The 25683-nt window shown below is 43.2% G+C and overlaps 1 protein-coding gene across 1 annotated transcript in view; it reads right to left on the bottom strand.

Moving 5' to 3' along the window:
- PCDH9 (protocadherin 9) overlaps positions 1 to 25683 on the bottom strand; it is a 944671-nt gene that overhangs the window by 305137 nt on the left and 613851 nt on the right. The window contains exon 3 of the mRNA XM_032226404.1: positions 24613 to 24688. Coding sequence (XP_032082295.1) covers positions 24613 to 24688 — 76 coding nt within the window. The remainder of the gene's footprint in view (positions 1 to 24612; positions 24689 to 25683) is intronic.

Genomic DNA, 25683 nt, shown 5'->3' with positions numbered 1-25683 from the left:
CATTTCAGTGCCTGGATTTCAAGAGTTTTCCTTACTAGGCAGGTAAGGACCAAACCAGCTTCCTTTGTTCCATGTTTACAAAACCAATATGCTTAAACAACAACAACAACAACAACAACAACACTTGACTTTTATTGGCTTCTCTATTAAAAATGCAAGCCTTATCTTCTTAAGGCCACTGCTTTGTCACAGCAAATTTATTTTCTCTCGCTGAAGTGGATTGTGCATATTACATTCAACTCTCCTTCCACCACCACCCCCAAACAAGGCTTTAACTTAGGGAGCAACCGCTAACTCAAAGAATTTGTTCAAGATAAAAATCAATTAAGGACACACCAACAAGTTGATTTATCACCGCAGCTGGGCAGGGGTAGAAGTCAACTATTACTCAGGTTAAAACTTAAGTGCCAGAATTAGGCTGTTGTATAATGTTATGCAACACACTCTTACCATTCCACAAATCTTGCCTTAAGTCAGAGACATTACCTTAGTTTAAAAGCATCAGAGCATTTGCTAATATATCTGTTTCTTTCCCTCTCCACTCCCGAATTTTGGAATCTCAAAATTAATATGGCTGTGACACCCCTACTCTGAAGCAAAAATGTAAACAATGATCCAGCTTCCTTTTTCATAACACAGTATTGTGGTTTTTATCATTTTTCCCCAGATTTATTTCTTTCACTCCAGAAACCTAAATAGTCATTTTTGGGGAGTGTGGTTGGGCAGACAAGGAATTTATCTCTGGTGCATAAGCTCTCAGTATACATACAAAAAACAACAACAAAGAAACATAATCATAAGATACTAATAGTGGAAGTTAATGGGAAAGATGAGAAGGGTAATAATAATAGAGGCCTTGATATATATCCTTAGACATAAGGATCTGGAAATTAGGTGTTCGCAGAGTAGCAACAAGAGGAAAAAACTTTGTGTCTAGTTGTTTTGACATGCATAATACACTATTATATTAAATAAACATTTAGTAAAATATTTAGTAAAACTAGTAAAAATATAATAGTTGATATAAAGATGCTTCCCAATCAAATATTTGTAACAATTTGCAAGAGAAGTATCTATATATTAACTGTTCCAACCCACCACATGTAATCCAGATGCTGCTTTTGTCATAGTTGGGTGTTGTAAATTCCCATAGTTGAATGTTGTTAATTCCCATGGTTGGATTTTGTTAATTTCTGTATTTGGATGTTGTTAATTCCCTAGTTGTTAATTCCCTAGAAGCAAACTCCTTATACTTGATGAACACTTCTTCTCCGTAGAATTATAGATAATTATATTCAATGTTTAGAAGCACCAAGAGTTTGGGGCATTAGGGAGATGCTAAGGTCTTGTTGAACATACTGGCTCTCCTCTAGATGACAGCTGTATATCCATCTGTGCAGAATTCCCTCCCAATTCTCATTCAATCTGATACAAGAGAACTTGATTTCAAAGTTTTCATTCAAAGCTGAAGCACTTTGAATGAAAGTGAAATTATAATGGATGGAATGTGATGTCCCTGCACCTATTTAGTTATGAGATTAATCTGTGCGAATGTCCCCTCTTCTAATTTCACAATTCCCTTTGCAATGATCTGTTACTTTTCCGGTTTGAACATTTCTAAGAAATAGAAGATTTGTTTTGAGAAATTGGAGCACAGTTAAGAAGTTCCTTTGGCGTCTGTGAAATCATGATTACCAAAACTCAGATATAACATAGGATTATAATTCTTCATTGATTCATTGGGGCGGGGGGGGGAACTTAAATGTGATCAACATCTTTTAACGACCCCATAATCCCTTGCAAGGTGAAAACTGAGCAATTGAATGGAGCTGAGTGATTACTGGCCAGATGCCCTTCCTGTTGCCAATGTGGAGTTATATTCAGCTCCATGTATTCTCATCATGCTCAGAGAGAGAGAAATCTGCCTCTACCTAGGATGGAATTCACAGTCTTCTGATTGTTGTTGGATAGCCTCGTAAGTCCTCGCACTTACGAATGACAGTTCGTCAGCAGCCAGGCGCGTCTTAGCCAATCAGACGCGCCTGACGGTTGCCGGGCTGTCATTCGCGAGACAGCTGAGTATAAAAGGCAGCACAACTCCGGAGGCTATCCGATCTACTGCAGTAACTAACAGTAGTCCTCTAGTTCATCAAGGAGGGCCTTCTGACGTCACCTGGAGCTCTACTCGCAGTAGATTGGATAGCCTCCGGAGTTGTGCTGCCTTTTATACTCAGCTGTCTCGTGAATGACAGCCCGGCAACCGTCAGGCGCGTCTGATTGGCTAAGACGCGCCTGGCTGCTGCCGAACTGTCATTCGTAAGTGCGAGGACTTACGAGGCTATCCAACAATTGTGACACAAGGACTCTACCTTTAGGCCACCGCACCACTCAAGAAACTTAAATGTGATAATAAATATTTAGAGTGAAATTGTAGGATTTCATGGGATATAATAACAAGGTCTATTATAGAGTATGTACAATGTACTCCACAGCAAACCCAACCAAACATGCAGTAGGAAGGAAGCTGGCTAGAAGATTATTAAGTTACACACTTTGAGCTTGTAAGGATCCAGGATGAAGTGAAAAAAGAATGCAGTGACTTGGGTTTACAACCAACTCTTCGGGTCATTCATAAATCCTGCAAGACTTCACCAATTCCCAAGTTCATCTAACCTGTCATGATACAATATTAGAAAGCCTAATTTCAAATCCCCAAAATGACAGATAATATGAGAATTTAACACCATCACCATCAGTTAAACTATCTGCAAATGGCAGGCCCTGTACTCTACAGCAGGGGGCCCCACCTGTTGGCCATGGGCCTACTAGTGGGCCACGAGGGGATTGCAACCAGGCTGTGAAAATGGCCGATGAGAGAGCACATGTGCAACACCTCCTCACTTGAGCGAGCTGAGGGTCAACGTGTAAGCACACACTCATTTGTGTGAGCAGTGGGCACAGGTGCACACACCACTCACAAAAAAATGAAGCTGCATGCATGGGGTGCCATCCCCTCCCCTCCCCCGATCCATGAAGTCAGAAATGTTGAAGAACTCTGCTCCATAAAATCAACTGAAGTCCTGCATAGCCCAACCACAATTGTTTTCCAGAATATCTAAAGCTGTAGAACATCTATCTTTTTTTTTAAAGTATTCACTTGAAGTTTCAGATGTTATTAATATTTCACTTTGTTCTCCTACATGACAATCAACCATCAAACTGAGGAAAAAGCTAAATATGATGGGGGCAAAAGTCTGATTTTAGGATTCATAACAAAGGCAATTGGGTTGTTGTTGCTGTTGTTGTTGTTGTTATTATTATTATTATTATTATTATTTGAATATGGAAATATAAGCATGAGAATATACCTGTTAAAATCAATATATGCATTTTTTTAAAAAAAATATGGTAGGGAAGAAACTAAACAAAATTGTTTAGTTTTAGGATGACAGCTTGTGATAGCAATGCAATCTTCACATATTATAGCACCAACATTAAGAAAATAATAATAATAAAGCCTCGATTATATTTCCCCCTTATATACAACTTCCAAAATATGTATAATACTATAAATATCCTGTCTTCCTACATATGACAGTATTTCTCCTCATGAGCATGGCTTCTGCTCTATTTTTAATTTTAAAAAAGAAGGAACAGCCTGAACTTAAAATTTAAGTAATTTTAATTACTTAAATTTTATTCTTAAATAATTTAAGAAAAGAAAATATCTTGTCTATATCCCTTACTGTCCTCTTAATGAACTTAAGACATTTACCTCATTGTAAATAGCAATGATTGGCTGAGGGAAACCTAGTCTTGGAAATTGAGATACTACATGTGGCTTAAAACAGATTTTTGTTTTGTTTTGTGGTTCCTAATGAAACTTAAAGATTGAGTTTAAGTTTAAGTTCTAAGCAAGAATCACATGCATTTCTCTATCAAGCCAAAGTACCAGTGAAAGGAAACTGATTCTAAACAGCCTCTTTATATATTTGTATCTGATTTTAAACTGTAAATCTCTCTTTAAACAGCACATTGAAAGATCAGATCTCATGTGCAATCAACTGACATGACAAAGAGAGGGGAAAATAGCTGGCAACAACATCATATTTGTTGTCTGAAGTTCTGAATCTTTGAAGGTATCTTGCATGCTTCTCATATATAACAATGCAGGATAATAGAATAACAGAATTGGAAGGGACCTTGGAGGTCTTCCTGTCCAACCCCCTCCTCAGGCAGGAGACCCTATATCATTTCAGACAATCTCTTCTTTAAAACCTTCAGTGTTGGAGCATTCACAATTTCTGGAGGCAAGTTGTTTCACTGATTAATTGTTCTAACCATCAGTAAATTTATCCTTGGTTATACATTGGTTCTCTCCTTGCATTCTCCTTCCTTTCCTCCTTCCTTCCTTCCTTCCTTCCTTCCTTCCTTCCTTCCTTCCTTCCTTCCTTTTTCTCTTAATAGTAGTGGTGGGACATTATGCTGCAAAGGAAACTAAGAACATACGACTTAATCCGTCATGTAACCAAGAAAAAAAACCCATGCCCTAGAAATAGTACTTCAAAATGAAAAGTTAATTTTCTTTGGCTTATCTTCTTGGTATCGTGTTGTTATCTTATCATAATCTCTGCTTATCTGCTAAGAATTATAACGGATAATAACAACAACAAGGTAAGTAAGTACTAATGACTAGAAGCTGTAGCTATAGAATTTAAGTTGTGACATAAAATAGAAAATTGATGTAGTACATCCGTTCTTGGTGTAACTCTTTGGAATTGGATTTCTGTCAAAACTAAAATGTTCAGACTCAACAAAACGTTATGTAAGTATAAAAAGGATTAGCAAGGATAGAAAACAGGGCCTGCAAGAGACTTCAGCTAAATCATTCTGCAAATGGACAAAAATGCTATAGAAAGCAATCTTATGTAAGAAAAGCACAAATCAGTGCAAACAGAACTGGAAATATGCAATAGAGTTGCAAAATTAAAAGTTGGGCTCGTGTTTATTTTATTAATTTACCGTGATGGATTCCCTCACCCCCCCCATCTGTTTATCCAAGGGCAGAGATAAATACTTGTGTGCTATTTACTTGGGTTATTATGATTCACCTGTTTATTCAGAGTTTACTGAATAATTTATTTAATAAACAAGTACTATTTTTAATGCAAGGTTTGGACAACTTATGTAAGCAAAGGTGATGATGAAGTGGGAGGGATGAGGCCCTTAAAATATAAGCGTTTTTAAGTTTGGCTTTCAAAATAGTTTGCATAGTCTAATTTCTTCCTGATGTCATTTTGGTGGTTCCTAATCTTTGGGGCAGGTGGTAAGATGGTAGATAGATGATAGATAGATGATAGATGATTGATAGTTAGATAGATAGATGATAGATGATTGATAGTTAGATAGATAGATGATAGATAGATGATATATAGATAGATAGATAGATAGATAGACAGACAGACAGACAGACAGACAGACAGACAGACAGACAGACAGACAGACAGACAGACAGACAGACAGACAGACAGAAGGGCCGAGGTGGCACAGTGGTTAAATGCAACACTGCAGGCTACTTCAGTTGACTGCAGTTCTGCAGTTCGGCTGTTCAAATCTCACCGGCTCAGGGTTGACTCAGCCTTCCATCCTTCCAAGGTGGGTAAAATGAGGACCCGGATTGTTGGGGGCAATATGCTGACTCTGTAAACCGCTTAGAGAGGGCTGAAAGCCCTATGAAGAGGTATATAAGTCTAACTGCTATTGCTATTGATAGATAGATAGATAGATAGATAGATAGATAGATAGATAGATAGATAGATAGATAGATAGATAGATAGATAGATAGATAGATAGATAGATAGATAGATAGATAGATAGAGAGGCAGGCAGGCAGGCAGGCAGGCAGACTGACTGACTGACTGACTGACTGACTGACTGACTGACTGACTGACTGACTGACTGACTGACTGACTGACTGACTGACTTTATTGTCATTTTTTTACAGTGGACACATTGGCACACATTAAAAATGAAATTATGTTGCCTGTTCTCAAAAGTGTACACAGACAAAACACACCTGCATCCACTTTTGGTCACCACAATATAAACAAAAAGATGTGGAGACTCTAGAAAGTGTGCAGAGAAGAGCAACAAAGATGATTAATGGATTGGAGGCTAAAACATATGAAGAATGGTTGCAGGTATGCCTAGTTTAAGAGAAAGAAGGACTAGGGGAGACATGACAGCAGTGTTCCAATAATGCCTCAGAGGCTGCTACAGAGAAAAGGGAGTCAAGCTATTCTCCGAAGCACCTGAGAGTGGGACAAGAAGCAATGGGAGAGAAGAAAGGAGAGAAGCAACCTAGAACTGAGGAGAAATTTCCTGAAATTGTTAGACCAATTCATCAGAGGAACAACTTGCCTCCAGAAGTTGTGAATGCTCCAACACTGGAAGTTTTTAAGAAGAGATTGGATAACCATTTGTCTGAAGTGGTGTAGGGTTTCCTGCCTAAGCAGGGGGTTGGACTAGAAGACCTCCAAGATCCCTTCCAACTCTATTCTATTCTATTCTATCCTATCCAAAGTGGTACCTATTTATCTACTTGCATTTGCATACTTCCAAACTCAGTGGGTAGGAACCCAATGATTAGGCAACATGAAATCAGATTTGGTTGTTGCAGGGAAAATATCTTCCACCTTAACTTATTTCCCGATATTCCAAAATTGTTCCAGTGTTAGTCCAAATTCTACCTAACTAGAATTACTTAATTCTACTCATTACCTTCCTCCTCTTTTACTTGCATCATCTTTGCTAAGCACAATATCTGCTTTTCCCCTTCTGTTCTGTCATATCCTCTCATTACATGCTCAAAGTGTGACTTTCTGTTTGACCATAATGACTCCAAGAAGCAATTATTCTTTATTTGGCCCAGAAAAGGTTGGTCGGTCCTTGGTTTTCACAGTATGCTTAGCAACCCTCTTCAAAATAGGAAGGTGCATGTCATCTTTCTTTTAGACTTAGTGTCAGAGGTGGGTTCCTACCAGTTTGCACCTATTCGGTAGAACCGGTTCGTCAAATCTACCAAATCTGTTAGAAGAGGTTCCACCAGTGGACCCGGAAAGTAGGCCACACCTACAGAAGAGGTTCCAAAATTTTTTGAAACAATAGCAATAGCAATAGCAGTTAGACTTATATACCGCTTCATAGGGCTTTCAGCCCTCTCTAAGCAGTTTACAGAGTCAGCATATCGCCCCCAACAACAATCCGGGTCCTCATTTTACCCACCTTGAAAGGATGGAAGGCTGAGTCAACCTTGAGCCGGTGAGATTTGAACAGCCGAAACCCACCACGGGTCCTTGGATATGATTATTCTACACTATCATGCTCATATTTATAAAATATATATAAGGTCTGGCTGGTAGTCTGGAGGAGGAAGGCCCTGAGCTCAAACTAGGAAAGCCCGGCAGCGTGGAGGCCTTCAGCTGGCTTGCGGGCGCCTGAAATTAGGGGGTCATCTTATATGCCCAGTTGCCTTGTACAGCGGAATATACAGAAAGTTCAATGAGAAAATGAAGTCTTCCCTATAGAACAGGGATGTCAAACTCAACTGCCCAGCTCCAGCCCAGAGGTGGGTTCCTACCAGTTCGCACCTATTCGGTAGAACCGGTTCGTCAAATCTACCGAACCGGTTAGAAGAGGTTCCACCAGTGGACCCGGAAAGCAGGCCACACCTACAGAAGAGGTTCCAAAAATTTTTGAAACCCACCACTGTCCTTGGATATGATTATTCTACACTATCATGCTCCTATTTATAAAACTCAGTGCCTCTTTGAAAGGTAAGGATGACTACTGCGTTTGTGGTGCAATCAGAACATTGCGTGTGTTGAAGTTGTTTTAATGCAAACCAAAGATGCCTTTTAAAAAACAAGTTTACATCATATTCTTATGCATGCCAGTGCTGTGTGTGAGGTAATTTTAGGTGGTTCTGACAAGTGTCGTCGGCATCTTCATATCCGGTCACATGGGTGTCAAGCCACTCCCATCCGGTCACATGGGTGGCAAGCCACTCCCACAAAGGAGGCCACACCCACAGAGTAGGTTCGAACAATTTTTGAAACCCACCACTGCTTAGTGCCCAGGTTTTAGAAGCAGACATGACCAGTATGGATGGGATATCCTGCAGGTAATGTCTCTTAATGGACATCTATGAAGTTCACATTCTTGTAATATTCTTTTTTTTTTTTTCAAGAGGCTTCTGGGCACTACAGAAAATGAAAGATTAGGCTGTGGGGATTAGAAGGAAGATTAAAACACCATTACCTCTTGAACGTAAAGGCATCCCATTAAAGCTAAAGGGTTTTTTTGTGAACAAACACACGTGTTCCCCAATTTGGAGTTCCATCACATAAACAACTTTAATAGTAGACATATTTTGAACTTTAATCATAATTAAACCACCAACACAGAGACGCTCCTAATAATAGTGGAAATTATAGTAAGATTTAACTCCCTTGACATCATTTCACCAAAACACTCTAGCATTAGACTTGTTAAAATTTGAGGATACTTATCATCTATAATTACCCAAATAATTTGTACTGTACTAAGGTGGAGAAGGTGAAGAGTGATGGAAAGAAAGAATGTAGTTTTGAAAACACAATTCAAGCTAAACCCTGTAAGACTACTCCAAGGAATAATCAGGCTTAAGATAGAGAGACTGAGGAATTTTAAAACTTTGTTTTATATGATATTCTGATACTTTCTTGAAATTCTATTGTTGCTTCTTCCTTCCTTCCTTCTTTTCTTCTTTCTTCTTTCCTTCCTTCCTTCCTTCCTTCCCTCTTTCTTTCTTTTTCTTTCTTTTCCTCTTTCTTTCTTTTTCTTTCTTTTTCTTCCTTCCTTCCCTCCCTCCCTCTTCCTTCCTTCCTTCTTTCCCTTCCTCCTTCTTTCTGTTTCCTTCCTTCTCTCCCCTTCTCCTCCTCCTCCTCCTCCTCCCCCTCCTCCTCCTCCCTCCCTCTCTCTCTCTCTCTCTCTCTCTCTCTCTCTCTCTCTCTCTCTTTTCGACCCACTGTTCTCAGAAGAAGTTTAACAGATTATTTTTCTACTTACTTCGTAAACAATAATGGGTGAACATAAATATAATTCTGGCTCTTACGTCAGTGGATTTATTGTACACAAGTAGATGTTGTGGATAGGTGACCTGGGCTATTTCACAACACTCCTTAAATATATCCTAGTTTCTTTGTTATCTCCTTGAAGATGAATGAATATCTTATGTTCCTTTCAGGTATCAACACGTAATTTCTTCCAGCAGCCTCCCCAACCTTCACCTTTCTCCCACTCTTCATCAGAGAACAAATCTCCTTCCCATACCTACCATACCTCCCAGATTACAACCCTATTGTGTTGTTATCTGAATTATACATAACTGAAAGTTGTGCTTTGCAGCTTAATAGTGTGCGGTCTGTCTGTGGTCATGCACTGCCGTGCAAACAGAGCCGCACACGAGAGGTTCTAGATGACAGCAATTTTCTGGACTCCTGAAATGACATTTTAACCCTCCTTGGATTATAGTTTGTAAAGTTTAAGATTTCAAGTAGAGAAGTGGAAGCACCCCACTGACTACATCCGTACCTGTATCCTGAAATCTTCTTTGATGATTCTTTCCCCTTCCAGCTTCACAGCCCTGCAAATCCCAGAGAATCCCAGAGGATCTCACCAAATTAGTGTCTAAGGCTGATTCATTTTAGCCTTTTACTGGAGCCAAGCTGCCCAGCATGCTGTCATCTGCTATAGACAAAAAACACATGGACACATCCATGTTGTTCTCCCAGCAACAAGATAGAAGAGGTTGCTCTTGTTGTGTGTTTGTTTTTTAACTTCTCAATCCTCTTTAAGCACCAGGTGGTCTCAAATCTAAGTATTTACTAGGGTGGGCTTTCCTTAGCTGCTGAGATTAATAGAAGTCAAGCTAGGTGATCCATATAAAATCCTTTACACCAGTGGTGGGTTTCAAAATTTATTAGAAACTCTTCTGTAGGTGTGGCCTGCTTTGTGGGAGTGGCTTGCCGGCCATGTGACTGAGTGGGAGTGGCTTGGCAGTCATGTGACTGGGTGGGCGTGGCCAACTTGTAAAACGTGGTGAAACTCACTTGACAGCGCTCTTGCTAAGCAAGCAAAATGTTGGCTCAGAAACTCTGGCATTTGAAGCACGAAAGTCTTAAAGCTGTCAAGTTACAAGACCCTTGCACCCCTAACCCTTTAGAAAAAACCCCAGGGGTGTTCAAACTTGACAGCTTTAAGACCTGTGGACTTCAACTCCCAGAATTCCTCCTCTCACTCTTCATCTTGATGATGTGTGGACAGGCGGGGGGGAGGGAGCTGGAACTGGTTCTAAATGGCATTGTATATTTGTGGAACCTCTTCTATAGAAGAGGTTAGAACTGACAGGAACCCAGCCCTGTTTTACACTAAGCTTAAATTGCCTAATCAGTATTTTGTTGTCTCACGTAATGTTTCATGGCCGAGGTGGTGCAGTGGGTAGAGTGCAGTACTGCAGGCTACTTCATCTGACTGTTATCTGCAGTTCAGCGGTTCAAATCTCACCAGGCTCAAGGTTGACTCAGCCTTCCATCCTTCCGAGGTGGGTAAAATGAGCACCCAGACTGTTGGGGGCAATATGCTGACTCTGTAAACTGCTTAGAGAGGGCTGAAAGCCCTATGAAGCAGTATATAAGTCTAACTGCTATTGCTATTATTCATGACTAGTTTTTATGTACAACTCGAGAACGCATCGTGGAGCTCAAATTTAAATGCACGAGATTTTATATCTGCTTAATCCTGATATACTTTACAGTCTTACATATTTGTCCAGCAGAGGCAGTGGCCATTCATAAATAATGGGAGCAGGAAAAAAAAAACTTTTTCTATTTGTAACGTTCATTAATAGATTGGTTCTTTTTTCTTCAATTGACCCGATATCATTTATCTCAGCCTTCAAATGCTTAATTTGAAATAACATTTTGAGACTATTACATTTGCATATCCACTGCTCTAATTGCATCATTATTAAAATTACATTCAGCAAAAAATAAGTAATTATCCTGAAACATTAGATACCTAACGTGGAGAACAGCGTGATGGCAAGTTTTGGACAAGTTTTCTTACTATTCAAATATATGAACATGTCCCCTTTTAAAATGCATAAAAATATCAACATCATTTGGCCATAAAACAAAGTGATTTTACCTCTGTATATTAGATCATAAACCAAATACCAAGTTACAATTTGTACAGCAGACACAATAAAGTCATGTTGTCAGGGAACAATTAATCATGGAGAGTTGCACTATTTGCTGAGGCAATTAATATTTTATGCAGTTTTGAGCATGCAAATTTGTGATAGCGAAAGGTAACGGGCCACATTACTCAAACTTATGTGAATATCGTCCCTACTACCACATGAACAGCAAAAAAACAATCAAGTTATCTGATTTGTACGTTAGCTAAATAGAACGACGGGACTATCTTTTCATACCTGTGGATGATATCTATGTCCTTGAAAGACTGTATACAATTCTTACCGTATTTTCCGGCATGTAAGATGACTTTTTAACCCCAAAAAATTATTTCAAACATTGGGGATCGTCTTATATGCTGGGTATAAGAAAGGCCATACCAAAAAACCAAAAGAAAAGAAAAAGCAACACCGCCAAGCAAAACTCCACGCCGCCACCAGTGTAGATGTGGAACTTTCAATCATTAACCTCAGTGCTCCTCACCTGGGCATGTGGATGCATGAGCTCTGGGATGGCTTAGTAAGGTCTGGCTGGTGGTCTGGAGGAGGAAGGCCCTGAGCTCAAACTAGGAAAGCCCGGCAGCGTGGAGGCCTTCAGCTGGCTTGCGGGCGCCTGAAATTAGGGGGTCATCTTATATGCCCAGTTGCCTTGTACAGCGGAATATACAGAAAGTTCAATGAGAAAATGAAGTCTTCCCTATAGAACAGGGATGTCAAACTCAACTGCCCAGCTCCAGCCCAGAGGTGGGTTCCTACCAGTTTGCACCAATTCAGTAGAACTGGTTCATCAAATCTACCGAACCGGTTAGAAGAGGTTCCACCAGTGGACCCGGAAAGCAGGCCACACCTACAGAAGAGGTTCCAAAAAATTTTGAAACCCACCACTGGTCCTTGGATATGATTATTCTACACTATCATGCTCATATTTATAAAACTCAGTGCCTCTGTGAAAGGTAAGGATGACTACTGCGTTTGTGGTGCAATCAGAACATTGCATGTGTTGAAGTTGTTTTAACACAAACCAAAGATGCCTTTTAAAAAAAAAAACTTTACATCCTATTCTTATGCATGCCAGTGCTGTGTGTGAGGTAATTTAAGGTGGTTCTGACAAGTGTCGTCGGCATCTTCATATCTGGTCACATGGGCGGCAAGCCACTCCCATCCTGTCACATGGGCAGCAAGCCACTCCCGCAAAGGAGGCCACACCCAAAGAGTAGGTTCGAACAATTTTTGAAACCCATCACTGGTGCATAGATCTGGCTCATAGAAGTGCCCTGAAAACAGCAAAGGACCGCCCTGCAGTGCCTCTGCCAGTGAAAATGGAGCTGAGGAGGGCCATGTGCAGCCCTCCTGAACTCTATTTTCTTTTCCTTTTTTAAAAGTTTTTTATTTTTAGTTTTCAAAGCAGACACAGCACAAAGCAATCCTCTTTCTTTACATACTGTAGAAAGTGTATCAGTTGGTTACAAAAAAAAAATTGTGTGTTTGTTCTCACAGTCACCCATGATTCATATTAATTCTGTTTTCAACTGTGACAGCAATAGCAATAGCAGTTAGACTTATATACCGCTTCATAGGGCTTTCAGCCCTCTCTAAGCGGTTTACAGAGTCAGCATATTGCCCCCAACAACAATCCGGGTTCTCATTTTACCCACCTCGGAAGGATGGAAGGCTGAGTCAACCCTGAGCCGGTGAGATTTGAACAGCCGAACTGCAGAACTGCAGTCAGCTGAAGTAGCAGTGCTGCATTTAACCACTGCGCCACCTTGGCCTGTAGCACTGTACCTCCTGTAGCACTATGCCAGAACAACCAAAGCTTCGGGAGCATTGTGTGCAGCCCTCCCGAGCTCCGTTTTCACTGGCAGAGTGCTGAAGGAAACTGTTGCAGTCAAAAACAGAGCTTGGGAGGTATGCCCCTGACATGAGTGATGTTGAGGTGGCCATGCCCACCCAGACCATGCCCCACCCCAGCCACCCGAGCTCAAACACAATATAGCCCTCGATGAAATTGAGTTTGACACCCTGCTACAGCATATTAAATAGCTACATAGAGGCAGAGGTGGGTTCCTACCAGTTCGCACCTATTCGGTAGAACCGGTTCGTCAAATCTACCGAACCGGTTAGAAGAGGTTCCACCAGTGGACCCGGAAAGCAGGCCACACCTACAGAAGAGGTTCCAAAAATTTTTGAAACCCACCACTGTCCTTGGATATGATTATTCTACACTATCATGCTCATATTTACAAAACTCAGTGCCTCTGTGAAAGGTAAGGATGACTACTGCGTTTGTGGTGCAATCAGAACATTGCGTGTGTTGAAGTTGTTTTAACACAAACCAAAGATGCCTTTTAAAAAACAAGTTTACATCATATTCTTATGCATGCCAGTGCTGTGTGTGAGGTAATTTAAGGTGGTTCTGACAAGTGTCGTCGGCATCTTCATATCTGGTCACATGGGTGGCAAGCCACTCCCATCCGGTCACATGGGCAGCAAGCCACTCCCACAAAGGAGGCCACACCCACAGAGTAGGTTCGAACAATTTTTGAAACCCACCACTGCATAGGGGCATACATGAAGGATTTCACACAGGCCAGGTTTCTGCTTGACTAGGCACAGGCTTTCGCGTAGTTGTGGTCAGTTTCCCAGTATTTCCTTACTCAACTTTCATAGTCCCAAGAGGGTCTGTGGGAGTGCTTGTTGGGTGGGTGGGAGGACGTTTTGAGGAAACCTTTCTCAAACATGATCTCGATCATGGGGATTGATGGCGTATAATAGGTGTGTTTCTGTAGATATCATTTTACCTCACTCTTTTTTATTCAACACTTTCCCGGCAGAATTTGGGGAGGGGAATACCAACTAAATAATGCACTTTTTGTATTTGAACATACTTTGACCTGTGCTGGTGTTGACTTGTTACATGTCTATAATTTGAAGATGCTTCTGAACCAAAGAAAGAAAGAACTTGAGGGATGATTCACAGAGAGCAGCAAAATTGGATTCTCACTGTTGACTAAAAAGCACATTTAACTGGACTCCGTTTCAGACTTCCACTAAGCATATGGGAAAGTGCTGTGCAATTCACAATTTGATGGGGGAACTGGGAAAGTGGGACAGCCCGTTGCCCTTATACAGCCAATTACAAAGCCCAGTTGTGACTTTTTTCAGGAGTAAAACAAAAAAAAAGTGCAGGAAAGATTAAATCAATTCAAAAGTGTTAACTGTAACAATGGCCCAAGTATTAACCTACCAGGAATCAGCTGGATGTGAAAAAGCATTCTTATATAGTAATTGTCCTCCACAGCAAAACATCCCATTCATAAATGTTTTTGTGTGATGTTTGTTCCATTCAACGAAGGTGGGGAAGAGACACAAAACAAAACACAAATGAGGCTATTATGTGCACAGATGTCCACTCAAGTATGAGTTACTGATGGAGGATTTGGGCTATCAAATGTAGAAATTACACTCTAATCATGATTACATGCGCCACAACAATGCAAGGATTAAATACAAATTACGGCTGGAGAATAAATGAAGGAGTTACCATGGGTGCTATCAATAGGAAAGAGCCACATGTAATTACTCCAAGCACTGTATCTGGTAAGCAAGAATTGCATCTTAATAAACAGGACGGCCAAGAGTGAATAATAAAGCTAATGTTGAAAATCTTTTTCACGCTTTCATCCAGCATGAATGATTGCTGGCTTTAAGTTAGCTGGAAGAATTTCTGCTCACTGGGCAGGCATTTTCATTAAGCAAAGGTAATTGTGTAACTCTCTTGTCTCTTCCTAGGCTGGCAAAGTTGGGAAAATATGACAGTGGATTGCTGGCGCGCTGCTTCATTAAACCTGAAGAATATTTAACTCAGGATACAGTCGTATTTTGAAACATCAACCTAATTGCAGCGCCAAAATACTGAGACCAGAATGCATCTCAGACAGGGTGGTATTCATCATCGTCAACAACAAACAGTGATTTCTGTACACCCTGGAAAGCACAGCACACCACGGGGAAAACACCCAAATCGAAAAGTACATAATGAAAACTATGTATGAAAGAGAGAGAGGAACGAGAATGTGCTTTTTAAGATGTAAACAGCAGGTTTTAATTTGGCCGTGGATATAATATAGCCCAATATTATAAGCTAATTATTTATATATACCTCTGTTCTCAAAATGAAAACATGCATCTTTTCAAACAGATGTACAGAGACTGCTTTTCAGCCAGGTAAATGGGATAGAAATTACCTGGAATTCCATTATTCTACCATTCTGTTCATAAAACATATGAAGAACAGTTGCAGGAATTGGGTTTGTCTAGTATAGTGAAAAGAAGGACTAGGGGAGACAAGATAGCAGTGTTCCAATATCTCAAGGGCTGCCACAAAGAAGAGGGAGTCAAACTATTCTCCAAAGCACCAAAGGGAAGACAAGAAACAATGGATGGAAACTAATCAAGGGGAGAAGCAATCTAGAATTAAGGAGACATTTCCTAAAAGTGAGAACAATTAACCAGTGGAATGGCTTGCCTTCAGAATTGCCTTCACTGGAGTATTTTAAGGAGACACTGAACTGCCATTTGTTGGAATGGTATAGGGTTTCCTGCTTGGGCAGGGGGTTGGACTAGAAGACCTCCAAGGTTCCTTCCAACTCTATTACAAATTATCTTGATATTGATTGTTTCCTGATTGCTTCTTTGTTACCCTGTGACTATGATTAAGTGTTGTACCTTGTGATTCTTGACAAATATATATTTTCTTTTTATGTACCCTGAGAGCATATGCACCAAAGACAAATTCCTTGTGTGTCCAAACACACTCCGCCAATAAAGAATTCTGTTCTGTTCTGTTCTATTCTTCTGTAATTCCAACACAAAGAAAAGTGGAACGAATCACCCCAAAAAAGATGAATGTGCAAAGCATCATCATCAAAAAGATAAACAGAGTCTGAATGGTTTGTTTTTTCTCTATTTGAAGTCTCTCAGTTCAAATAGTTTAAAATACCAATAGAAGAGAATATTTGTTGTTCAGGGCATGCTGGTCTGTGACCAGATAAAGATTTGATTGATTGTCACTCAGGGTTGAACCAGGAGTTTCTTGTTGCTCTCTCACCTTGGTTGTTTTCTTACAGAAACCAAATTAGCAGGGACGTGCAGTCACTAGAGGCAGGGGAGGTGTGGCTTCACCAGTCATGAGGAAAAGGAAATAATTTTAAAGATTTTTTTTTTAAATAATTAAAGCCAAGGTAGTTGCTACCAGATTCTAAGTCACAGTGACTTGGAACAGTGCTTAGTGTTAACTATAGGAGGAGGCCAGAGAACTAGGGGCCTCTTTTGCATAAGGAATTTTTTGCCTTTTAAGAGTTAACCAAGGGTTAAAAAGCAAAGAATTCCTTATGCAAATGAGGCACGTGTCTCCTGTAGAGGGCATTTTTAGAGGCTTTTTAGAGTTCTCTGGGAGCAACTAGCTCAGTCTGACTCAGAGCTCTGGCCTTTCATGAGGGCAGAGTTGAAATCCTCTCTGAAACAGCTGGAAAAGGTGCATGTGTGGGGAGAGGGGGGGAATTCAAAAAGTTTGATTGCATGCAGAACCCACGTTGCCTTTTCAAACACATACACACACAGCTGGATAAAAGTATATAAGCCCAGCTTCACTGAAAAGGCAACGTGATTCACCTGCAATCAAAGGCTCCGATCGGAAGGCAGCAGGGGAAGGTGGGGTATGGCAGAGGAGCTGCTTTCAAGCCTTTGGAAAATATATCCAATCCAACTTCTGTGTTTGTGTTTGAGAGTGAGTGAGTGAGAGAGAGAGGGATCAAAGTTCTCTGTGTGCGTGTGTCTGTTTGAGAGAGGGGGAGGGAGAGAGGGAGGGAGGAAGGAGGGGGAGGGAGAAGAAAAAGAATGGGAAAACTTATTTTGCAAGGGGGAAAAATGCTGTCGCTTTAAATCGGAACTGAGCATGCCTGGCTGTGGAATTCTGGGAGTTGAAGTCCACAAGTTTAAAAAGCTGCCTCACCAGCCATAAAACTCACCTCACGTCACTGCAAATTAGGTAACATCTTCAGTGCTAGAGGGGAGTGGAGTTGTTCTCTGATTATATACAAGTAACTTGCCATACAAGTATAAGTACTGATGATGTTACCTGATTTGCTAATAACATGTCTGCAAGAAAACAACCAAGTCAAGAACATCTATTAATTGAAGTAAAGAACAAAAATCTACTGAAGGCCCAACAGACGAAACAAGAATACAGAAAAGATGTGATAAAATCAAGAATGGAGAGTTGGCAGAACAAAGCACTGCATGGCCAATTTCTGGAAAAAATAAAAGATAAAGTGGACAGTGAACAAACTTGGTTATGGTTAACAACAGGTACATTAAAGAAAGAAACAGAGTCACTAATCCTGGCTGCGCAAGAACAAGCTATCCGCACAAATGCCATTAAGGCCAAAATCGAAAAATCCTCTGATGATGCCAAATGCAGACTTTGCAAAGAAGCTGATGAAACTGTTGATCACATACTCAGCTTCTGTAAAAAAATCACGCAGACTGATTATAAATTTGAGATTTTGAGATTTTATTAATATTTGTAGGCCGCCCTTTTCCCTGAGGGGACTCAGGGCGGCTCACATAAAATCAGGGAGGGGGAATACAAAACAATGACGAAGACACATATAATAAAAGTAATAAGCAACATACATTCATCATTCGGGAGGGGCGGCTATCCTTGTCCCCAGGCCTGACGGGCTAGCCAGTTCTTAAGGGCTGTGCGGAAGGCCTGGACGGTGGCGAGGGTACGAATCTCCACGGGGAGTTCGTTCCAAAGGGTCGGGGCTACTACTGAGAAGGCCCTCCTCCTTGTGGTTGCCAGCCGGCACTGGCTGGCCGATGGAATACGGAGGAGGCCCAACCTGTGAGATCTAATTGGTCGCAGGGAGGTAATTGGCAGAAGGCGGTCTCTCAAGTATCCAGATCCACTACCATGCAGGGCTTTATGGGTGACTAATAGCACCTTGAAGCGCATCCGGAGATCGACAGGTAGCCAACGCAGCTCGCGGAGGATAGGTGTTATGTGGGTGAACCGAGGTGCACCCACAATCACTCGCGCGGCCGCGTTCTGTACTAGCTGAAGTCGCCGGATGCTCCTCAAGGGCAGCCCCATGTAGAGCACATTGCAGTATTCCAGCCTAGAGGTCACAAGGGCCCAAGTGACTGTTGTGAGTGCCTCCCGATTCAGGTAGGGTCGCAACTGGCGCACCAGGCGAACCTGGGCGAATGCCCCCCTGGTCACAGCCGTCAGGTGGTGGTCAAACGATAGCTGTGGATCCAGGAGGACTCCCAAGTTGCGAACCCTCTCTGAGGGGTGTAAAATTTGACCCCCCCAGCCTGAGTGATGGAATATTTGTCGAATCTTTGGGAGGAAAACACAACAGCCACTCGGTCTTTTCTGGGTTGAGCACAAGCTTGTTAACCCTCATCCAGTCCATAACGGCTTCAAGGCCTCGGTTCATCACGTCTGCCGCTTCATTGAGTTGGCACGGGGCGGACAGATACAACTGGGTATCGTCCGCATATTGATGGTATCTGATCCCGTGCCTACGGATGATCTCTCCCAGCGGTTTCATGTAGATGTTGAATAGTAGGGGGGATAAGACCGAGCCCTGAGGCACCCCATATGTTAGGGGCCTAGGGGACGATCTCTGCCCCCCCACCAACACCGACTGCGACCTGTCCGAGAGGTAGGAGGAGAACCACCGCAACACGGTGCCTCCCACTCCCACCTCCCGCAGTCGTCGCAGAAGGATACCATGGTCGATGGTATCGAAAGCCGCTGAGAGGTCAAGGAGGACCAGGATGGAGGAATGTCCTCCATCTCTGGCTCTCCAGAGATCATCGGTCAATGCGACCAAAGCGGTTTCTGTGCTGTAACCGGGTCTGAAGCCTGACTGGAAGGGGTCGAGATAGTTTGCTTCCTCCAAGGACCGTTGGAGCTGGAAGGCCACCACCTTCTCAACAACCTTCCCAAGGAAGGGAAGGTTGGAGACTGGGCGATAGTTATTAAGAACAGCTGGATCCAGAGATGGCTTCTTTAGGAGGGGTCTCACCACCGCCGCTTTCAGTGCGGCGGGGAAGTTCCCCTCCCGAAGAGAGGTGGTAACAACCGCCTGGATCCAGCCTCGTGTCACCTCACTGCTGTTAGCAACCAGCCATGAGGGACACGGGTCCAGTACGCAGGTGGAGGCACTTACAGCCCTCATGGCCTTGTCCACATCCCCGGGGGTAACATCCTGAAACTCAACCCAGAGATGTTCTACTTGATCCTCTTGTGCCTCGGCTGGAACTGCGGGGATGGAGTCCAAGTCCGACCGAAACCGAGCAATTTTGTCCGCTAAGAATTGGGCATAATCCTCAGCTCTGCCCTGCAAGGGTTCCCCCGCTTCCCTTTTATTTAATAGGGAGCGGGTTATCCTAAACAGGGCGGCTGGGCGGGACTCAGCGGACGCAACCAAGGTGGCTATGTGAGATCTTTTCGCTGCCCTAAGAGCCCTGGTGTATTCCTTGGTGCAGGTGGTTACCATTGCTCGGTTCGATTCGGACTTATCGGACCTCCATCGGTGCTCTAGGCATCTCCTCCGGCGCTTCATCTCCCGGAGTTCCTCGGTGAACCAAGGAGGTCTCCGGGATCCGCCGCCTCGGAGGGGCCGTAGTGGCGCAATCCGGTCGAGGGCCTCCGATGCTGCCGAGTGCCAAGCAGCAACCAGAGTCTCTACCGGACTGTGGGCGAAAGTATCAGGAATAACCCCAAGCTCCGTCTGGAACCTTAACGGTTCCATAAGTCGCCTGGGGCGGAACCACCTGGTCGGTTCCTCCTCCCTACAGTGGGGGTTTGGCCTCCGGAAGTCGAGCCTCAGTAGGCAGTGGTCTGACCACGACAGGGGTATGATGTCGTTACCCCTCAGACCAAGGTCACAAATCCACTGCTCCGAGAGGAATACGAGGTCGAGCATGTGACCCGCCGAATGGGTTGGGCCCCGAATTACTTGGGTCAAGCCCATGGCTGTCATGGAAGCCATGAACTCCTGCGCCCCATCAGAGTTTTCACCGAGCGACGGCAAATTAAAGTCCCCCAGGATCATCAACCTAGGGAACTCAATTGCCAGCTCGGCTACCGACTCGAGGAGCGAGGGGAGGGCTGCTGCAACGCTGTTGGGAGGCAGGTACGTTAACAGCAAACCCACTTGACCCTTGAGGTCCAACTTTATCAGCAGAGACTCACACCCGACAAGCTCCGGAGCAGGGACCCTACGAGGAACTAACAACTCCCGGATAACGACGGCCACACCCCCACCCCTTCCCTGGGCTCTCGGCTGGTGCAGCACCTGAAATCCTTCTGGGCACAGCTCTACAAGGGGGACTCCTCCCTCTGGGCCCAGCCAGGTTTCAGTAATACATGCCAGGTCTGCCCTCTCGTCTAAAATTAAGTCCCGGACGAGAGGAGCTTTATGTACCACAGACCTGGCATTTAGCGACAACAGCCTGAGTCCAGGGTCCTGATCACTTGCGCCATCTGGTCTCGGAGTGGGACTCATAGGGCCGGAAGGAGGGATCTCTGTAATGTAGGGAACCCTCCTTCCCCGATAATGGCCTGCCCTAAAGTCCCCGCCGTATCTGCCCCTCCCTGTTACGACCGTAATACCCCGACCCTCTCCCGTGTCTCTAGTCCCCTCAACCACCCCCATGGCCCCCGCATCTCCCGGCAGGTCCTCCGAATCACACATACTCATACACTCCCCCAAACAGTCCCCACGTAAGAGTTAAAAAACACAAAAATTTACAACAATATAATAATAAAAAGTGGGACATTCATTCATCTCATACGTATCTCATACATATCCCATACAAAGAGAGAAGAGAAAGGTGAAAGAAAAGAAAGAAAGTAAAATAGTTGCGCAGTTGATTAAAAATTTAAAGTGCGAGTTCAGATTGTTGCCATCGGCTGTCCACCCGCAGCCCAGTCCAAAGTTTCCTTCTGGGGGTAAAACCAGTATAATAATGATGGTAACAGTCAGGGCTAAAACAAACAGGATCACAGGCCCTAAATATATGGGTGAGGGAAGTCAGACAGTCAAAGTCCAGAGTGGCAGGAAACCAATGTTGGTAAAAAGGGCAGCGTTGGTAGAAAAGGCAGCGTTGGGGAAAAAGGCAGCGTTGGTGAAGGAAGCAATGCTGGAGCAGGAGGCTATGTTGTTGAAAAGAGCAATAATAATACCAGTAGCAGCGTTGGTAAAGGGGACAGCATTGGTGAGAGGAGCAGCGCTGTTGAAGACAGTAGCGTCGCTGTAAAAGCTGAGCTAAATATGGAGGGGGGGGGAGGCATCCGGAAAAGGCTCCAGCCACGGCACACATAGTCAGCCGCCCGCTTCGCCTAGTCCGAATAAAGCCCCCGTTCGAATTTCCCAGTTCCAGAAGATAGCAGCAAACAGTTGACACAGTCAGAGTCACTATAAGCTCCCTAGGCTCCCCGAGCTGTTCCCCGAGCTTCAGAACTTGTAAAGAAGGGGTTAAAAGACCCCACCGCTGCTGAAGCCGCCGCAAAACGCCCTCAATCGCCTCCGCTTCCACCGCTACCATAAGGCCGCTGCACCCGCCGCCAAGGACGCCCAGCCACGTCGGAGAATCCGAAGCCCCAGATCGGCAGAAGGCGTCGGCCTCCCTCAACTCCTGGCCCGCACACGTCCACTGAATCTCTGTCATCCCAGAGGACCCCGGCAAAGGCGGTAAGAAGCTGGTTCCACGGGCTCCCAGCGCTTTTTTTCGTCAGGTCGTCTACGACGAAGGAGCCCTGGCCGCCATTCCGATTCCCGCACATGCGGCACAATTCAGTAGCACAAATGATCCATTGGAATTTGTGCAAAAATTATAATATTAAAACAACAACAAACTGGTGGGAACATCAGCCTGAAAAAGTCACCGAAAATCAGATGGTCAAGATCTTGTGGGATTTCCGTATACAAACTGACAAAATACTGGCACATAATACACCAGACATCACACTGGTTGAGAAAAATAAGGTCACAATCATAGACATCGCAATACCAGGTGATAGCAGGGTCGCCGAGAAGGAACATGAAAAAATCGCAAGATACCAGGACTTAAAAATCGAAATTCAACGACTATGGCACAAACCAGCAGTGATAATTCCAGTGGTAATTGGCACACTGGGTGCTATTCCAAAAGCACTGGAATTACATTTAAAACAGTTAAAAATTGACAAAATCACCATCAGTCAAATGCAAAAAGCCGCACTGCTTGGATCTGCACGCATATTATGAAAATACGTTACGACGTCCTAGGCCCCTGGGTGGGGCCCGACTAGTAACCAATGCCAAATCCGGCGAAACAACTGGCCGCTGTGATACAATTGTATAACAACAACAACAACAACAACAACAACAACAATAATAATAACAATTAAATGACAATAACAACAATAACAACAATAACAACAACAGATCATGGGCAACAGACCAGTTGCCATAGATTTGTGGTTGAAATTAAACGTTGAACTTCTATGGAGGCTGATAAATTGCATATTCACAACTTCTACATAAAAATGTGAGTATCCTGTTTCATGTTGAAATTTGATGGCATTTTTTTTCTGTTGTAGTTGATAAAAACAAGATCAGTATGTGAAATAGTAAAAAAGGATGCTATATATCTCAATTGAAAAACAAAGAAGACACCACCTTTATCTCAAACAATGTAGAAACGCTAACTCTGCGTGATAGTGTGATGTCACACGTCTCCTGTTTCATCAGGCTTATTCAGAGTACGGGAACCAGACCGGCAATGCAATCATGACCAGCTTGTGAAACTTTCAATGCAGTGCAGTGATTTACTTAGGAACAATATTACTGAAGCTCACACTTGCCCAAGGATGACATTCAATGTTTTTCCTGTGGAAAACAAAAAGCTTTGGACTAGGAAAAGGTGTTAGAAACCAACTAAGTTTGTTACTGTTTATATTTTCACAATGCAAGGAAACAAATTCAAGGCCAAGTCACAGAAACCAAGCTAAAGCGTGTCTTGCTTTTTCAAGCAAGCTGGCTTTAAATTTACAAACAATTAACAGTTTATGTAAGGTATGATTCACAGATATCATCTTAGGTTTCCTACATAATCCTGCTCATATAAAGAAGTCTTAATTTTCAATCAACCACAAACAAAACAACCAAAAGCCAGCCATGATGGCTGGGGAGTAAGAAGTTGACGTCCAGCATATTTAGAAACATCCAGATGAAAACAATAACTGCCATTCAAGAAATGGCTTCCATATTATATATCATCCGAGCCTTAGTGGTACATTCATAAATAAAACTTAGAAAAGGAAATAAGTCCTTTCCATCAATCCTGAAACCACACATGACCACAACATAACAAGTCTAAACAAATAAATGCACAACAAATGGCAACAAAGAGATCCTTTCCTTCTATCCTTTTCTCTGCTGGTCTGTTTCTCCTTTCCTCAAATATTTGCCCGAATATTTCACTTTGATCCTTCAGTTAGTTTCAGTGTCAGCTTCCGACACATCCATCTGCCTCCTTTTTCAGGCACTACCAAACCAAGTCTGAACAGCCTATTTCTGTAGATCAGGGATGCCAAACTCAAAGCTTGTGGGCTGGATCCGACCATGGGGTACTTAACTCTGACCCATGGGGTCCCCCTGGAAATAACAAAGGCCTCTGGCACACTGTTTTTGTGCTGGATGGCCTCCTGTAGCACTTTGCTGGCTAAAATGAGGCATGGAGGGGATGTTTGCAACTCATTTTGGTTGGCAAAATGCTTCAGGAGGCTGCCCGGGGTAAAAATGGGGCACAGGGCCCCCGGGCATAGTGTTGGAGGATGGGCATGACCAGTGGTGGGTTCTGGATTCCGTCAAAACCGATACACTGCAAGGCATCCTCCTTGGGCATGCGTGCTGCACACACATGGGCGCCCACTGGCCTGTGACGGTCCAGCTGCTCTGCGGAGATTGCACAGGTGCTGTACACTGCACACTCATGCGTCAATGGCATGGTTGGCTTAAAAGCAGGTAAGGAACGCAAGCAGGTGGGTGAGCCCACAAAATACCATTCCAGTACGGTGGCTGCTGCTCCCTGTACCAGGGCGTACTGGCAGAAACTCACCACTGGGCCTGATCCATCCTCTCCAGCCTAGTCCGCAGAGAACTACAATGCTGATCTGGCCCTCAAAGAACTCCAGTTTTACACCCCTGCGGTAGAAGGATGTTCATGAAAGTCAAAAAAAGGTCACTCACCAGAGTTGGGATCTGAGTTTCCATCTGCTTCGGTCCTCTTGTCCGGGGAGGCCTGGTCGTAGAATTCGTCCTGCGGCTGAACCAGAGGGAGAGGGTGTGAGACCAGCATTCCACTACCCACAGGCTCATGATCTCCTAGGCCACTGTCACTGCAGCTTTCCTGCGACCCATCGGGGAGGTGAAACGTAACGCGACGTTGAGACTACAAAGAAGAGCAGAGGACAAGCTCGATTAGGGCTCTTCTTTTTCTCTTTCACCCCTCCCTCTGTTTCGATAGATGGTTTATATTAATTCTCGATCGCCCCAATGGCCACCCGGAGAAATTTTACGTTTATTATTTTTGTAAGGGCTGCTAACCTACACTCACATTATCAGCTGGCCAAAGATCTCCACCAAGTTACACAACCGTACAAAACTTTTAATTAGCTGTGTTGTTTTTACCATCCTACTTCCCCCCCCAACCCAATAATAAATACTGTATTAAACTGTTTCCCTTTTTACTGTACTTTTTTTCCTGTAAATACTCATCAAAGATTGTAATAAAGATATTAGATATACTTGGTCTAGTCAAAGATTATATATATACATACACACACACATACACAGACACACATACACACACACACATAAACATGACTTTATTTTCCATAAATACCATTAGAGTTCCCAGGCCATTCCTGTCAGGAATCACCATTCAAGGTGCTTCTGAATTGAAAGGATCACACATACGCATGTGCGCGCACACGCACACACAGACACAGAGAGAGAGAGGGAGAGGGAGGGAGGGAGGGAGGGAGGGAGAGAGAGAGAGAGAGAGAGAGAGAGAGAGAGAGAAAGAGAAAGAACCATATATATGGGGAGGGAGGAATAGGAGCATCAATTAACATGCCTGATGTAAAAAGAACAATTACAGGTGGGAGGTGGGTGGATGGGCCTATCACATGCACAGTGATCAAATTGATTAATAGTGTATAAAGGCAGATATCTCTTTAACGGTTTTTACACTCTGACAATGTTAGCGGTAGCTAACGAAAGGTACATGAACAATGTATTTTAAGTTGTGGAGATCAC

The sequence above is a fragment of the Thamnophis elegans genome, chromosome 11 (assembly GCF_009769535.1).
Source record: "Thamnophis elegans isolate rThaEle1 chromosome 11, rThaEle1.pri, whole genome shotgun sequence".
NCBI classification, from domain to species: domain Eukaryota; kingdom Metazoa; phylum Chordata; class Lepidosauria; order Squamata; family Colubridae; genus Thamnophis; species Thamnophis elegans.
Note: the sequence above shows the minus strand (reverse complement) of the source record. Positions and strands in the feature narration are given on the sequence as shown.